Source organism: Podarcis bocagei (genome assembly GCF_964188305.1).
Source record: "Podarcis bocagei genome assembly, chromosome: 13".
Classification (NCBI taxonomy): Eukaryota; Metazoa; Chordata; class Lepidosauria; order Squamata; family Lacertidae; genus Podarcis; species Podarcis bocagei.
In genome coordinates this window covers 32,920,684-32,936,861 of record NC_138138.1, presented here as the reverse complement: position 1 = coordinate 32,936,861, position 16,178 = coordinate 32,920,684, and the positions used below count along the sequence as shown (strand labels likewise).

Sequence of the window (16,178 nt, the reverse complement as noted above, 5' to 3'; positions counted from 1 at the left end):
ATTTGGCAAACCTCCTCTGGAAAGACTAATGTTTGGGCCAATGACAAAAAGTCTTGTTTTCTTCTTGTTGTAAACGAACCCCCATCAACTTGGGAATGACAAATAGCACTTCTGCAGACAATCTCAGTGAACAAGCTGGAATATAAGGGTTCAGGTCATTCCTCAGGTACCCTGGACATAAATTGTTCAAGGCTTTGTACATTAATACAAGAACCTTGAACTTGGCTTGGTAGTAAGCAGAAATCTAGTGCAGCTGTTTTAACAATGTTGTCATGTGTCATCAGCCAGTCAGCTTTCTGCACTAGTTTGAGCTTCCAAATCAGACTCAAGGGCAGCCCAACATAGAAGGCATTACAGTAATCCAGCCTTGAAGTTACCAACACATGGACTCTAGTGATCAGGCTATCCCTGGAACAGCTGTAGTTGGTAAACCACACAGAGCTGGTAAAAGACACTCCTAGTCACAGAGAACACTTAGACTTCTAGTGACAAAGGTGTATCCAGGAGTACAGAGGGAGTGCAAGCCATCCAGAACATGCAACTTGCCAAGTTCCTAAATATGGGAGTGTTCCAAACAAAGAACCTCTGGCTTCCCAGGATTCAAGCCCAGTTTATTGGCCATCATCCATTTCACCTCTGTGGACATCATGCAAAGACAGACTTCTGGACAACATATTTAGAAATATCCCTATTTGGATTGCTCTGATTGGGTTCATATAAGGATTTTTTTATACTACAGTTTTTAATACTGATATATGTCAAAATTGGGACGCGGGTGGCGCTGTGGGTAAAAGCCTCAGCGCCTAGGGCTTGCCGATCGAAAGGTCGGCGGTTCGAATCCCCGCGGCGGGGTGCGCTCCCGCTGCTCGGTCCCAGCGCCTGCCAACCTAGCAGTTCGAAAGCACCCCCGGGTGCAAGTAGATAAATAGGGACCGCTTACCAGCGGGAAGGTAAATGGCCTTTCCGTGTGCGGCTCTGGCTCGCCAGAGTAGCTTCGTCACACTGGCCACGTGACCCGGAAGTGTCTCCGGACAGCGCTGGCCCATGGCCTATAGAGTGAGATGGGCGCACAAACCCCAGAGTCTGTCAAGACTGGCCCGTTCGGGCAGGGGTACCTTTACCTTTATGTCAAAATTAGTTATACAATATTCTAAAGAAAACAATGAAAACATGTATTGAATATTCAATATATTTATTCATTTTGAATATGTATAACCAACTCCTTAATCGGGTTATCAGACTTAGAAATAATTAATCAACAACAATAACCAGATCAAGAGTTAAAAGCCTGAGAAAATAGATGAGACTTGAACACTTTGGTAAAGACAAAGTCAATACACGATTTGTCTCATTTGTTGGGGCTGTGTACCAAGTCCTGAGACAAATCAGGCCTGTTTAGAAAAATTCAGGTGTCAAAGACATAAAAGATACATTTGCTTTTCATATTAATTTTAAAAAGAAAATTTTATCAGCAAGAACAGCATGGGTTAACTCAGCTGCCAATCACTGTGGGTCAGGTTGGATGGCCCAGAGTGATCCAGGGCTGTCAGGGGGCAAGGCATCAAGCAGGAAGACGAGCAGGCATCATTTAGGAAACCCCACAAAAGGCAAAGATCTATCTGCCCACTGTCTGCACCATACCAGAAAAAGGAAGATGCCACCTGAATCTCTTTCTTGCCCTATGTAACCTAACTGTCCTTCTTTCCTGAAGACTTGTCCTGCAGGATTGCTCCCCTTGCTTGACAACTTTTGAGCGAAGGCAGCAATGCTGCTTTGCAGTCAGAGAAGACACTTAATAAAGGTGCAGAATTGATCCCCAGTTCTCAGATGTAATGTCTCCTTCACCTGTCATCCTCCCAGCTCTGTATTTATTTAGGATTTTTTTTTTACCCTGATTAAAAATTAGTCCCTTCCCAAACTAATTTGGGATGGGTTTCTGGGCTGGCTAAGGAAAGGTTGCTTTAATTAGGGGCTCTGGATTAGAGCCACAAAATTGATTGGGGAAGGGGACTTTACACAGTGCAGTCACTTGTAACATTACTTCTATTCCGAGTCTTTTATTCTCTGACACCAATATGAGAAAGAAAGAAAAACCATGGTTAAACGAAAGACCTGTGCTAATTAATTCTCAGCTATCTGTGGAATTTGTTTTCATTTTTTTCTCCACAATCTCATTTTCTTTCAAATATTACACAATTTTCAATGGCTGATTAGTTACAGAGCCTATATAGAAGAAGGGATAAAGCTCCCCAACACCAAGTGTTTTATAAGTGTGCAATTTCCTATGTCTGCAGACATCATAAAAAGATAAGCTTCCAGCTGATTTATCTAGGAATATTCCTAATTTTGTAAGCTTTCCGTTCACTTTCAGGCGGGTCCATTGCTCCGTCCGAGCCCAATAATCTTTCCCATCATCACATCCTATGACCCAGTAGCCATTCTCAGGAGACAGGGTGATCTCCCCCTTTCTAGAAGCGGTTGCAGAGGCAACTCCCAAGTCCCAGGTTTTCTTCTGACCAATCTCCACCTCCCAGTAATGTTTGCCTTCTGAAAATCCATGTTTTGCCAGAATGAATGTGCGGGAGTCAAACCGCTCCTCCCAGTCAGAAACCTTAGAAACATTTCCTGTGTTCCAAACACTTTTGCCATCTTCAGACACTTTTAGCTTTGGGTGAGCTGTCCTGGGGTCCAAGATCACATCAGCTGCAAAGGAAAGGAAAGGGCTGAACTCAAAATGCACAGATTGAAGGGTTGCTTTATGTCACTCTTTGAGGACACCAGCATCCCTTTGTGGGTTGCACACACATCTGCTGCTACACGGCATTGTGACATATTATGGAAAATACAAATTTCTATTCCAGAGAACAAAGCTTGTTTCAAAAAGCAATTCAACCCATGTATGCACCAATGTAATTCTGCTGGAATCCTCAGCACACTTGCCAGCCCAGGCATTGTGTACCTCTGTCCCCAACCCTCCAGAAGAACTGAAGGACAACATAAACTCTTTGGGGAATATCAAAATTGGAAGGCAGTGAAGATCAGCATGATAATGAAATGGGGAATGAAGATCAGCATCAGACACAAGGAGGAGAGTGAAGATATTTTCCCCATGCTGAGCTTCACTCCCCTTTCATTGCAATGCCAAACTTTACTCCTCTCTCATCACCGCTTATCCCTCTTCCCTTTAAATAATCATCTGGAAAACCTCTATGAAACTAATTAGAATTGCAGATTACCACCAGTGCATTGGTTGTTATTTTGTGTTGCTTAAAAAACAACCCTATTTTTCATTTATCGAACCATGTGAATTTTTAAAAGTATTTGTTAGTCTTACCTTTGTGTAAGTGGGCAGCTAATATTTCTGTATGTAAAGAAACGAACAAAAACATTATGTGAGGAAGGATGACAACAATAGCTGAATTTTTAGAAGATCTAGCAGTGAAGATGCAAATGTCCACATAATAATTGTTGGCATGGTAAGGTTACACAGACACTGCATTGCAGTATGGCAAAGGAAACAATTAAGAGGAAGAGGGTGGGACATTTAAGTTTCTATGGTTCTTGTAAATTGCACTTTTAAAAATAAGAAGGATAACCTTTTCATTCCCCATGCCTCCTAAAGAATGTATTTTGTCCACAAATGTGCAAAACATTACATAAGACTCACCTTTAACCATCTCCAATTGTTCCTTTCCTGCTTCATATTGTTCTGCAAAGGAAAAAAATATATTTCTCAGATGAAGTACAAGTTTAAAACTAACTAAAAACATGCTTCCCAATAAATCAGGAGTTTGAAATGTGTTTGTTTGACATAATGAGAAACATAGAATAAGTGAAATAGTAAGTTGACTGATTCATTGGTTGAAAGCTGAAAGACTTAATGAGATTTATCATTCTGTTATCTTGAAATGGGAAAAAAGATTTATGCTCAGATAATGCCACCAAAAATGGTGGGCCATCTGGTGCAAGGCAGTCCAACTTTTCATACCAAGTGTCACAAGAGTTCTTTGATATGGTACCCATGAAACACACATTGCCTTGTCACATGGAGCAGGGGAGGCAAAATTTTCTGAATCTCAGTCTTTCTATTCTTGTGCTGTCTAAACCGTCATTTGCATCCAAATTTCCCCTTGTGCATCTAGGTCTTTAGTGCAGCCCTGCTAGATGTGTTGAACTACATTCCCACATATTATACAGGAACCATTAGAATTTTGGGGCTCTGATTTGATCTCAATTATACAAAACAGCTAGATAGGTAAGCTATTAGTTTAGGCAATAAGGGTTTGTGTAGCCTGTGTATTATTTTGCATTAACTGGCAATTTTGGTAGCATTGCATGGCATCTCTACTCTCAAAGCCTTTTAATGGACTGTCTGTCCTTTGGGTTGTAATAATTAAAACATATTTGAATTTACACTGATAATCTGCTGTTTTTTCCTAATTCCCCCAAGTGATTAAAAGTGTTTTGGCACATTGAAATAACTACCATGGTATGCAATGATCTCTAGATTTAAGATCTCCCAAAATGCATCTCTGTAAATATACATGGAACAGGTGTGTTTACACACATATGTAAACTGGCACACTGGCAGAGCTGGTAAAATCATTAATCCAGTTAAGGTGAGAGGAAAACTTCTGAATATGTCTTAAATGCTATGTGAAATGTGTGTAAGTATTGAATATGCCTGATCTGTTCTTTAAATAGTAGTTATGATGGAAGGAACCAGAACTATGATGCATGAAGCAGAGCTTTAACTCATTTCTCTCCATATTGCACCCCAATGACAATAATCCTCCCCACACTGAAGCTGCTGGAGGAAAGCTTTCATTAATGTTCAAGGAGGACGCTTCCTTTCTGAATAGTCCCCCCCCCCCCGATTGGGGGTGGGTAATTTCTTAAAGGGATATAGCATGGGGAGCATTAATTTGGCACATACTTACTGACAAGGCTATTTTGGCAATATGTGATTTAGAAGTTACCTTCTTTAGAAGTGGAAAAATAATGGGAGGTATTTAACTAAATTTTCGTCGGAGCAGACACTTTGAAAAGAATGATCACAACTATGCTAGGCAATTATTCTGAATAAAACTTAGTTTTCCTTGAAGAGTAAGTTCCAAACTAAGAAAGGAGAGATTCACTTACCTGTTTTTGCCTTCATTTCTCCCTTTAGTTTTTCTAGAAAGGAGAACATATATGGTTTTATCTTAACAACAAATTTAAAAATCATGTTATGGCATCTGTAAATCTAATTTGCAGTACATATTTCCTTACACACACACACACACACACACACAGAGAGAGAGAGAGAGAGAGAGAGAGAGAGAGAGAGAGAGAGGTATCCTTCTAGGATACCCAAGTAATATTGTTGTGAGGTTGGTGGTGGGGTTAGGCTGTATGATGCTTGAGCCCCTTCTAATTCCTGGTTCCAGCAAATGTTAAAATCTAATGAAGGATCTCATTGTTGAATTAGCCAGGCAAGGACCATAATGGCCTATAAGTATAGATTGATAGCATAAGAAAGGAAGTTGCTCTGGTTGGTAGTGAGAAGGACAATAGCAGACAAGAGCAGGAGTTGAGGTGTGTGAAAGAGTTGGGCTAGAAGCAGGAAGAAGCCAGAGAGTCAGAGCCATGGTTGATTTCTGTTTGAATCCAAAGCTGTGACTATGGGAGAAGCAAAACATTCTGGGATGTTAATGCTATGAGCCCCTCCATCATAGGCTCAGGTTGTATACCATATATCATAAAGACACCACAGTCTCTGCAGTCACTCGTTCCAAGGAAACCAAACTCTAGGTAACTGCCTGGAATCCCTGGAATCTCTCACAGCTCCAAGGTTGGGGTGACGTGCAACAATATTTTGTTTAGATTTTGTTTGAAAAGTTTTTGCTACTTACCATTTTCTGTCTTTAACTGTTCTGCAAGGTAAGATATATTTGCTTTTCATATGAATTTTAAAATGAAAATTTATCAGCAAGAACAGCATGAGATTTGTGATATGTTTCTTTCACTACCAACTGATGGTTTAAAAGGTGGAATCTATTACAAGACTTACCATTGCCTTTCTTTAATTCTTCTGCAAAAAACATCAAAGGTTTCATGTGAGGTAGATATTTTGAAATAATAAACCACACATCCTAGCACAATAAGAGCCCAAGAAGAAGTAACAGAGGGAAGCCATGATTCAGTTATCTCACTTCTTACAAAACTTCACAGCAACTGTGAGCAATCACAGCAGGGAAGGGAATATTCCATCGTTTTTCCTCCATACCATTTCCTGATGGAGGTCAAGGTTTATTCTAAGCTTTCTGACTGTGGTTTGTTTGAGTGAATCAAACCATGATGCCTGGTTTGGGCAAAACACAAAGACAAGATCGACTATGGTTCCCCCTCATTAATGGTAGTGGGAGGAGCAAAGTAGGAGTGATCTGTTTGCTAAACGAGTAAACCATTAACTGTAGCTTACTGTGACATGCAGATCCAGCCACTGAGTTTGCTATGTATTTATTTCACCAAGAGAAACATAGAAACAAATGTTACACTTTACTTTGATTGGGAGCAATTGCTTCTGCAAAGCACATGCACACAAATACAGTGATTTTATTGGAATAAACAGTTTGTTTATTTTCAAAAATAAAATGGCTGCATTAAATCATGGATTATGTTTGTCTTTCCTTTTTACACATCTTCTATTGCAATTGAAATCCGCAAGGAGGGCCTGTCTCAGTGTTAACTACTGAATTGTATCATTGGCCACCCACTATAACCCAGTGCTTCCCTCTTCTTCACCACATTTCCCTGCTCCCATCCTGAGTGGTACCATGTGCCACGACTTCCAGAGGTGTCGTAATAAACATCCCTTCTTGTAAGAGTCTTTACAAGTATACAAGCTTTCTAATACCCTCCTCTCTGGTCATGGGGTGATTACTTCAAGTATAGGTGCTATTTCAATGGGCTATTGTTGTTTTCCTTGCGCATTTTCTGTGTTTGACCAGCTGAATCCAAATTGGCCTGTACCTAGTTGATACACTTTTGACCGAAAAACCAAGTATGACACCAACACGAAGGTGGCTAATGCCAATTTGCTGCCAGTATAAACTTATCCTCACATTGGTTCAGCTATATGAAGTCACATTCCTTTAATCTTGAAATAACTCTGTTGGCTGACTATTCATTTCTGAGCTCAGTTGAAAGACTAATGCTTAAAGCCCTAAACAACTTGGCTTTCAAATATCTGAAGGAAAGCAACTTCCCATATCAGTTTCAAGCACTGTTCACTGTTACAAAATGCATCTCCTGCCACTTGGAAGAAAATCACTCCATAGTTTTCTGTGTCCTAGAATTGTAGTGGCTACTATTAAGAAAAGATTAGGTCTGTGCCTTGTCTCTGATATTAGTTCATAATTGAAGGTAGGGCAAAAACACTGCAAGTATGTTTAAGAAGTTAACCCCCCCCGACACTTAAACAAATGAGAACATTAACTCACCTAGCTTTCTCAAAATACGCCAACTTACTATGAAGAGGAAAGCTGAGAATAAATGAAAAGATTATTCTTTTTATTTTTAAAAGTGCTATTTACAAGACAAAGAACACTTAAATAGGGATGGAATTACTTTGAGCTTATTCACAAGGATCTTTGCCCTGTTTCTTGGGTTTTCATTAACAGTACTAATAAAAATGCAAAAAAAATCTAGCAGACAATAGGCATTATCATATGCATATGCACTTAAGGTTTCCTAAAATGACCAGCACAGAAACAGGTGCATACAACAATTCATATAACTGTATAAAAACATTTATGCACTAATAATTATAAAAGCATGTGTGTGGCTAAACCATGGGTAGGCAAACTAAGGCCTGGGGGCCAGATCTGGCCCAATCACCTTCTAAATCCAACCCGTGGACACTCCGGGAATCAGCGTGTTTTTACATGAGTAGAATGTGCCCTTTTATTTAAAATGCATCTCTGGGTTATTTCTGGGGCCTGACTGGTGTTTTTACATGAGTAGAATGCATGCTTTTATATAAAATGCATCTCTGGCTTATTTGTGGGGCATAGGAATTCGTTCATTTTTTCCACAAAATATAGCCCGGCCCCCCACAAGGTCTGAGGGACAGTGGAACGGCCCCCTGCTGAAAATGTTTGCTGACCCCTGGGCTAGACTCTTTGATATGTATTTTAAACTGTGCATTAATAGGGTTGTGCACTGCAATCAGCCATGTTTGGAACTGAATTGGGTCAGTTTCAGTGGAATCCAAGTGTTGCTCAAGTCTGGGGGTTGGGTGGCCCTGAGGGATCCAGGGATGTCAGGGGGTAACCCAACAGGCAGAAAGGAAAGACAGGCATTGGGTGGGAAAGGGAGGCAATGAAAAGTCAGTAGGGGGAACCTACCTGACAAGAAGCAACTTCCCAATTTCCAGGCAGAAGGTGGGGCGGTGATGGTGGATGCCATTTGATTTGGGGTGCAGGCTTTCACTCCCTACTCATCAATCCTGCCTGGCCACTACTTCTTATTCCCAAAGCCCTACCCTGAAGCAGCATTTCACCTACTTCCAGAGGCCCTGGATTGGGGTGTGTGTGTGTGTGTGTGTGTGTGTGTACACGCACGCATGCAGCCCTGATAACTAGTCTAGCTTTGAAAAAGGACAATGCTCAAGCAGCATAAACAGGCACATGATGCAAGAGACCTTCCAATAAGGGCAAAGCCTGAAGAGGTCAGAAGCCCCAAATACTGTGTTTAAATCCATTAAAAATGGATTCCTCCTCCATCCTTACACTTATCTTTTGATCCCTCACAGCAGTAACAGAAAGGGTCAAAGATGGGAGATAGTCATAGCCCTGTGGGCTTGTTCTGCCAAATAGAAAGGTGGAAAACCTATTTCTTACTTAATGCAATAAATAGATTTGAAGACCGGCTGACACAATGAAAGGAAAGCATCACCTCTTATTTTTAATTATCTGGCTCAAAACATATCTTAATAAATAAATATGTCACAGTGCATAACACTGCATTTTAAGGAATTTCATACCTACTCCATTCATGTAAGGAAACTTACCTATGAAAGCAAAGCCACAGAACATCCAGACTTCAGCACTTTGGACAGGCACTTCTAAAAGACAAAAGCAGGCTTAATTAAATTTCCCTCCATTGCCTCACCAGAAGCAGGGTTTTCAGAGGCTCATAGAAGCTCAGAGTTTATCTTGGAATGTGTCTTAGGTCTCTTCCTTCTAGAACTTACATGAAGCTTTGGCCCCTCCATTTCCCTTTGGCCACATTCAAAAACACTGTCCATATTCAGGAGCAGGGCAGATGTTCCATTGGGTGCCACAGAGGTCATAAAAGGTGGTCTGAGAAGAAGTTATTTTTTTTCCTTCAGTTTTCCACTTTTTAAAGTCAAGCCATGCATTGAAAGGTTCCAGCACCTCTCAGTTGGGCTCCATTGCCATCATAAGAGAACAAGGAAAGCGTTCATGGTGAGTTCCGGAACCTCTTTTTCTGTCATTACCCCTTTGGAAACATCTCCTGAAGCCCTCAAAGAATATATGAGGTCCTCTACAGACCCATGGCCACACCAGGACATGATTGCAGTAGAAAGCCAACAACAAAACTGGAATAGCACCACTAACAGGCAAAGAAAGAGGAGGAAGGAAACTTAAGTTGTTAATGATAACTTATAATAATAATAATAATAATAATAATAATAATAATAATAATAATAATTTATTTGTGCCCTGCTCATCTGGCTGGGTTTCCCCAGCCACTCTGGGCGGCTTCCACAGAGACCAAAAATACACTAAAATGTCACACATTAAAAACTTCCCTGAACAGGGCTGCCTTAAGATGTCTTCTGAATGTCAGGTAGTTGTTTATCTCTTTGACATCTGAAGGGTGTCTGAAGGGTGTTCCACAGGACAGGTGTGACTACAGAGGAGGTCCTCTGTCTGGTTCCCTGTAACCTCACTTCTCGCAATGAGGGAACCACCAGAAGGCCCTTGGTGCTGGATCTCAGTGTCCGGGCTGAATGATGGGGGTGGAGACGCTCCTTCAGGTATACAGGACCGAGGCCGTTTAGGCCGATTTAAGATACTTGAGGTTTTAAATTTTGGAGGTTTCATTTAGGTTTTGAATTTTCTATAGTGTACATTTTATTGCTGTGAACTGCTTGGAAACCTCAGATAGTGAAAACCAGGATGTAATTTTTAAATAAATAAACTTTTTTTTTTAAAAACAAAACAAAACAAAACTCCCAGTCCTAAAAAGGAAGAAGTGTTTATTGCAACCCCAAATGCATTTAGGAGGGAAACTTTATCAAATGCACATTTTAGCAAATCAGTGGGTTACAGTTTGTGCTGAGCAGAAGAGAAGAATTATGGAAGTTCTAACGATCTAAGCCTTCATAATTACCTTCTATTGTCACCTCCACAATATCTTCTTTGTAGACATCATCACATGTTGTGGCACAAACATACTGGCCACTGTCTGCTAGTTGCACTTTAAGAAGAGTCACTTCAAGGAGCCCATTCTTATAGTGTCCTTTGTGCATGCCATTCTCATCACTCTCTCCTGTGCTTTTTTCTTCAGCCCTGTGCTGGTTTGTGCTGTTGTGGGTGTACAATGTGTGATTTTTTGAGCCTTCCCACTTATATAATTGCACTTGCACTCTGGAAGATTTGCATCCTCTTACTTGGCAATGGAATATCACATCTTGTCCAATTCTGCCAATTTTAGGATTTACATTGCCGACAACTAAAACACCTACAAAAGCTGAAAAGATAATAAGAAATATTATTGGACTTCATTTACCCCTCACCTCTTAGCAAATAAATGACTGAATAAATGCATACTTCCAGCAAAGTCTCTTGATTTAAATGGAACTGATTCTCAGGTGTGTGTAAAATTGCCACTTGAGTCTAGAACAAGTTCAGTTAAAATCAATGGACACACATTGGATTAATCATTGTAGGATTGTAAGTTCAAGCTGTAACCCTATCCACATCTACTTGGAACTAAGTCTCATTGAAGTCAATCGTTGCTTTTGAGTAGACTGATACAGGATTGCACAATTCAAGAATAGGACCATTTATGGCAGATGCAAATACTGACCAGTAGACTATTGATGCAAAACTGGAGGATGTTCATAGTCGCACTGGTGTGATCATTTTTCACAAGCACGCACAATTTTGGAATTATCAGTTATAACATACAACCCACAGTAAATACTCTTAAAATAGTGCTAGTTTGCCATTTAATCTTGACTATAACTAAAAGCAAGGCTTTAAAATTGCCTGCAAAGACCCCAGTTACTTTTCATGTGATCCCTGTTACTTCTCCTGCAAGCAAAGCAGGAAAAAAGGTGTTATTACCAAACCCTTTTCCTTGCTTCTTTCTTTCTTTTTGACATTGGTATTATTTACCTCTCACATCAAGCTTGTAGATTACCACTTTGCGCTGCAAGTTAGAGTTCACAGAACATTCGTATCTCCCTGCATCTTCTTTCTGAATGTTATTTAGTTTCAGGGAAATATTTCCAACCCCAAGATTATTGTGTTTCAACACCTCTGCATTTAGTTTGTACTTCTTCCTAAGCCATACTTGACTCTTGGGTCCATTTGAATAAGGGCACCTAGCATTAAATTTGTCTCCATAACAAACCGATGGGCAGGTATCCCAATAAAGCTGGTAAGAATAGATGGTCCTGCTCTTCCCAGGGCTGCTTCTTCTCCACTGCAGTTCCAGATGAGAGGGATAATAGGTCTCAATCATCTGGCATGGAAGAATGGCAACATCCCCAACAGCAACACTAATTAAACCTGGAAAACATTCATTTATGTTAATAACTCATACTTTACATACACTCACACAGTAGTTCATACTTGTGATAGCACAGCTATACTAGGAAATGAGTGGAAAATAGAGATGTATAAAGCTGAAGCTATCATTTCCCATAAACACAACATTCGGTAAAATTTTAAAATTTAACTTGGAAAATTTGCTGTTTGTTTCTGGGTCCAGTTCAAGGTATTCACCTTAGTGTTTCAAACCTTACCTAACTTAGGTCTCAAAGGCCACCTCCTTCCCTACAGACACTCTCTGGTGCTACGAATGGTGTATAAAGTAGCATTGGTTGTTTAACCACCACCAGACCTTCAGGAGATGGCATAATTTGTGGGAGCCCCTAAGTTGTGGGGTTCCCTCCCCACAGAGATGTATCTAGCATCTTACAGCTTCTGGTGAATGCTGAAGATGTACCTCTTTTGACACTTGAAATGTATATTTTTAGAACCCATCATATTTCTCGGATAGTAAGTTATTATAAACTATTTGTAACATGGTGCCATAATTGTGTAACCCACCCTGGGATCTTAGAGTGAAGGGCCATAAAATAATAATAATGTGAAGCAGAAGAGGGTGGTCAGAGGCGATTGTATTAATGGCACGAGCAATTCCCATATTTAGCAAATCACCCAGGGGGTGCCAGTCATATCAGCTGCAAAATCCCTCAGAACCATCTGCAAGCCATTTAGATCCAGCAGTCTTCAAGGGTGGACCTTTGTAACAGGTCCCCTGCCTCTGCAGAAGGGGAAAAGGGTGCTGGAAACCTAAATCTTGACCAGAAGTGATCCAGCCATGACAAGCGACTGTGTTCGTATCTCCCACTTCCATATATCCCTCTTCCTGCCCAGTCCAGGAAACCAGATCCAGAGATTGTGGCTTGCCCCATGTGTTGGGCCAAGAGAGAATTTTTCTAGAACTCCCCCCCCCAACTCTCAAGTCCCTTCTGAGACGTCTACCTAGTCTCAGTAATATAAACCAGGCCTCCACAAGTCATGGATTAGGGAGATAGCATCTAAGCCTTTGTAGTTACCTTCTACTGTCACCTCCACAATATCTTCTTTATAGACATCATCACACATCATGGAGCACACATACTGCCCACCGTTTGCTAGCTGCACCTGGAGGAGAGTCACTTCAAGGAATCCATTCTCATAGTATCCTTTGTGAGGGTTGTTCTCTTGAACACTTTCTTGAACGCTGTACTGCTGCTCTGTACTATTGTGGATATACAAGGTTTGATTTTTGGAGCCTTCCCACTTATATAAGTGGACTTGTAGCCTGGAGGATGTGCAGCCTCCTATTTGGCAGCACAATATCACATCTTGTCCAACTTGGACAATTTCAGGGCTGACAGTTCCTTTAATATAAACAGCTATAAGGAAATAAAAACAGCAACTTTGACTGATGGAATTAGTTTGAGGTCTATGTGATCTCAATACCAGCATAATAAAATGGTGTTGTCCCCATCCCCCATCCCCCCCGAAGTCCTGGTAAGTCAGAATTGCATTATTATGGGAAAACAATTTTGTGGAATGCTGTATATAAGAATTATAATGACAAATCAAGCAGTGTTTCTGGGGAGAGCAAATTGCTTCTTACCCTTCCTCCATATTCCAACAAAACTGATCATAGCGACACCAACCACAAAGATCGGCTTCACTAGTCTCTCCATTGTGGTGAGAAGTCCCTGGCAGCCATCCAGATCTCTGGCAGCATAAAAGAGGGGGGGGGGAGTTTGTTAAACAATGCATGACTTTGCAATGTTTCCCGACTACTCAAGACAACAGAATAATTTTAAGAATTGGATTTCAGTTAACTGATAAACTTCCCAACAGAATGGGTGACAAATGTGGTATTTCCAGGTTCACTAGCATTTTAATTTTTTTACAATCCTTCGCAATTAAAAGCTGTGTTGCCTCCTTCCTCATCCTTAACCTCGATCTCGTTTTGAGTGTTTGCTCCCTCTTTTCCCACCCTGGGCAGCCCACAAGTTGCCCTTGCAGGTGGAGGTTAAGTGTCTGTTTATCGTCAGCATCAACTGCATCTCCATCATCAGCTAACTGCACAATCCTATGCATAAGGCTGCCTCTCCCTATAGGAATCAACCTGGACCCCGCAATCATGATCTGAGGCCCTTCTTCGTGTTTCTCCCTGTGGAGAAGTCTGGCTGCCAGGGTCAGATAAGCAGACTCCAACAGGAAAGAAAAGGGAGTGATGGAGACCACAGAGGTCCCAAGCCAGGAAGATAAGAATTAACCCCAGGTAGTGTGGGGGGGGGGGCAGAGAAGAAAAGAGCTGGACACTGGACCCCATGTTCGCCCAGTGCCAACAGACAGTTGATCTTTCATTATTGGATATGGCCCTCATCTGATGCTGGAGTCAGATGACGGGTGAGTGAGGTGGGTCTGTTCAGCTGGCTGCTTCTTTCAATGAGGCAGCAGCAACAACAGCTACCCAGCAGCAGTCATGCAGAGGGAGCAGATATCTAATAATAATAATAATAATAATAATAATAATAATAATAATAATAATAATAATAATAATAATAATAATAATAAAAATTGCATATCATTTGGGAATTTTTCATGATAAAAGCACTCTGAGAGATTTAACATTTCTGACAGGGTGTGCAATTCCAAATGACTAAAAATATGACTCAAACGGATATTCACTGGATCTTACAGTCATATTCAGAAATATTTTCAGGATGTTTTGAGTGCTTTATAAATAGCAGTATCAAATTACTTTTAAAAAGAGCAGAGAAGTTTTTGTCAAGCGTATTAGTAGATTTGTATAGCCAATATAGGAGACAGTAGTTTAATTCATCTTTGTAAAGGTTTAATTCTTCTTCATAAAGATATCCACAGCTTTTCAAATCGTGCTGTGGGTCTCCTTCTCCCTCCCTCCCTCCCTCCCTCCCTCCCTCCCTCCCTCCCTCACACAAACACACCTTTGCCCCTAGCTTTATTAAAACATTAAAAATCACCTTGCCAAGTGTAATTAGTGAACAACTCTAAAAGTAGAGACAGACCAGGATCATCTTTCATAATAAAAAATACCATAAAAAACCAGTTTGCCATACCTGAAGACCTCTCCTACTTACAGTTAATTCTCAGAACTGGACAATATATTTTGCAAATGAATTGAAATATGAGCCAACAATCCATTCCTCTGATCCATATCCATATGGCTTCTTCCAAACCATACCTTTAGACTTTTTCATTCATTGGATTAAAACAGCAACAACCTGTAATACTGATCAGGTGGTATCCAGTAGCATCAAATTTGAATAATGGCGGGCTTAGCTCTATATGAATAGGTGGCTGGAGTAGAAAGGATTGGCCCTCTTTCTACCACAAGAGCCAATCAGCAACAAGTCACTTTCCATGTCTTTGTCAAGATCTTCTTTGTACTACATGAAGTGAAAAGGTAAAAGGTACAGTAATATATCTGAAACTGATGAGTTGGCAATGACAAATACGACAGAGACTAGATTTCTAACTAATCGTCCCTTCACTGAATCTGAATAAAATGGTTACGACTGTGCCTCAGATGGGTGTGTCACCACAGAATTCAGAGGAGGAGAGCAAACAAGGAAGTATAATTCTCAACTGCCTGCTTATCCAACCTTTGCTCCCTTTCAATAATTAACTGTTACACACCCTTTCTTCCCTGGTAGTTTTATAATTAAAAGATATGGTTGCTTTATAGTTCAGATCAATAAATAAATTCTTCTCCTACCTTCTTGGCCTCATTGGCAAGAGTCTCAGATCCTGTTTTCACCAACAGGGCTCTAAACTAAAGTTACCAGACATCCCCGTTTCCTGGGGACAGTCCCCAGATTTACAAATCAGTCCCCATACAAAATCCACTGAAGATGAAAAGTGTCTCCGGATTCATTGAAAAACATCTGGTAACCTTACTCTAAACACACTATCCTTAAGCAGAGTGCATACCATGCAACTGTCCTGTCTTAAGTGTGACATTTACAGGAGCCACCTTGGCTTCTGAATCCCAATCCTGGGTGTCCCATTTTGGCTCCTGTGCTCTGGCCACACCAGAACAAAAGACAAAAAGACACACATGTTTTGCTCCTACACCGTGGCATGAGTCAGTTGGTTCACACCAGACCATGGGACCAAAAGACAGAACCACTTGTCTTTCTCCTTCAGAACGAGGTACTGGCTTCCGGAAATGCAGCGCTGGCATCTGGAAGTATGTTGGCTGGAAAGTCGAGTTGCTGTAGGTTTCAAAGCGGTGGCAGGTGTGGTGACCACAGTGGAGATGTCAGCGGGATGGTGCAGGGTGGGGGGAAATGGTGAGCCCCAAGGGAGGAAGCTGAG

General features: G+C 40.9%; 1 protein-coding gene across 2 annotated transcripts; it reads right to left on the bottom strand.

The window, feature by feature from the left end:
• Positions 1–1,140: 1,140 nt before the first annotated feature.
• On the bottom strand, positions 1,141–15,360 carry LOC308570466 (uncharacterized protein). Of its 2 annotated transcripts, none has more exons than XM_081165317.1 (13): positions 14,918–15,360; positions 13,435–13,541; positions 12,866–13,207; positions 11,415–11,810; positions 10,405–10,764; positions 9,056–9,109; positions 7,485–7,526; positions 6,053–6,073; positions 5,895–5,915; positions 5,143–5,175; positions 3,668–3,709; positions 3,335–3,361; positions 1,141–2,703 (listed from the first exon to the last, which is right to left on the bottom strand). In XM_081165317.1, the coding sequence occupies exons 2-13, from the start codon at positions 13,505–13,507 to the stop codon at positions 2,189–2,191; spliced, it is 1,926 nt and encodes a 641-aa protein (XP_081021443.1). In that variant the 5' UTR covers positions 13,508–13,541; positions 14,918–15,360; the 3' UTR covers positions 1,141–2,188. The 2 variants fall into 2 exon arrangements, with proteins under 2 accessions (XP_081021443.1, XP_081021442.1); XM_081165316.1 differs by having other exon boundaries at positions 14,939–15,360.
• Between the last annotated feature and the right edge of the window lie 818 nt (positions 15,361–16,178).

Excerpts from the sequence above, each read along its gene's own strand:
- LOC308570466 (XM_081165317.1), bottom strand. The coding sequence starts at position 13,507 with ATGGAGAGACTAGTGAAGCCGATCTTTGTGGTTGGTGTCGCTATGATC. Across the intron at positions 13,208-13,434 it reads TGTTGGAATATGGAGGAAGG|CTGTTTATATTAAAGGAACT; the intron begins GTAAGAAGCAAT and ends ATTTCCTTATAG. Across the intron at positions 11,811-12,865 it reads TGTGGAGGTGACAGTAGAAG|GTTTAATTAGTGTTGCTGTT; the intron begins GTAACTACAAAG and ends AATGTTTTCCAG.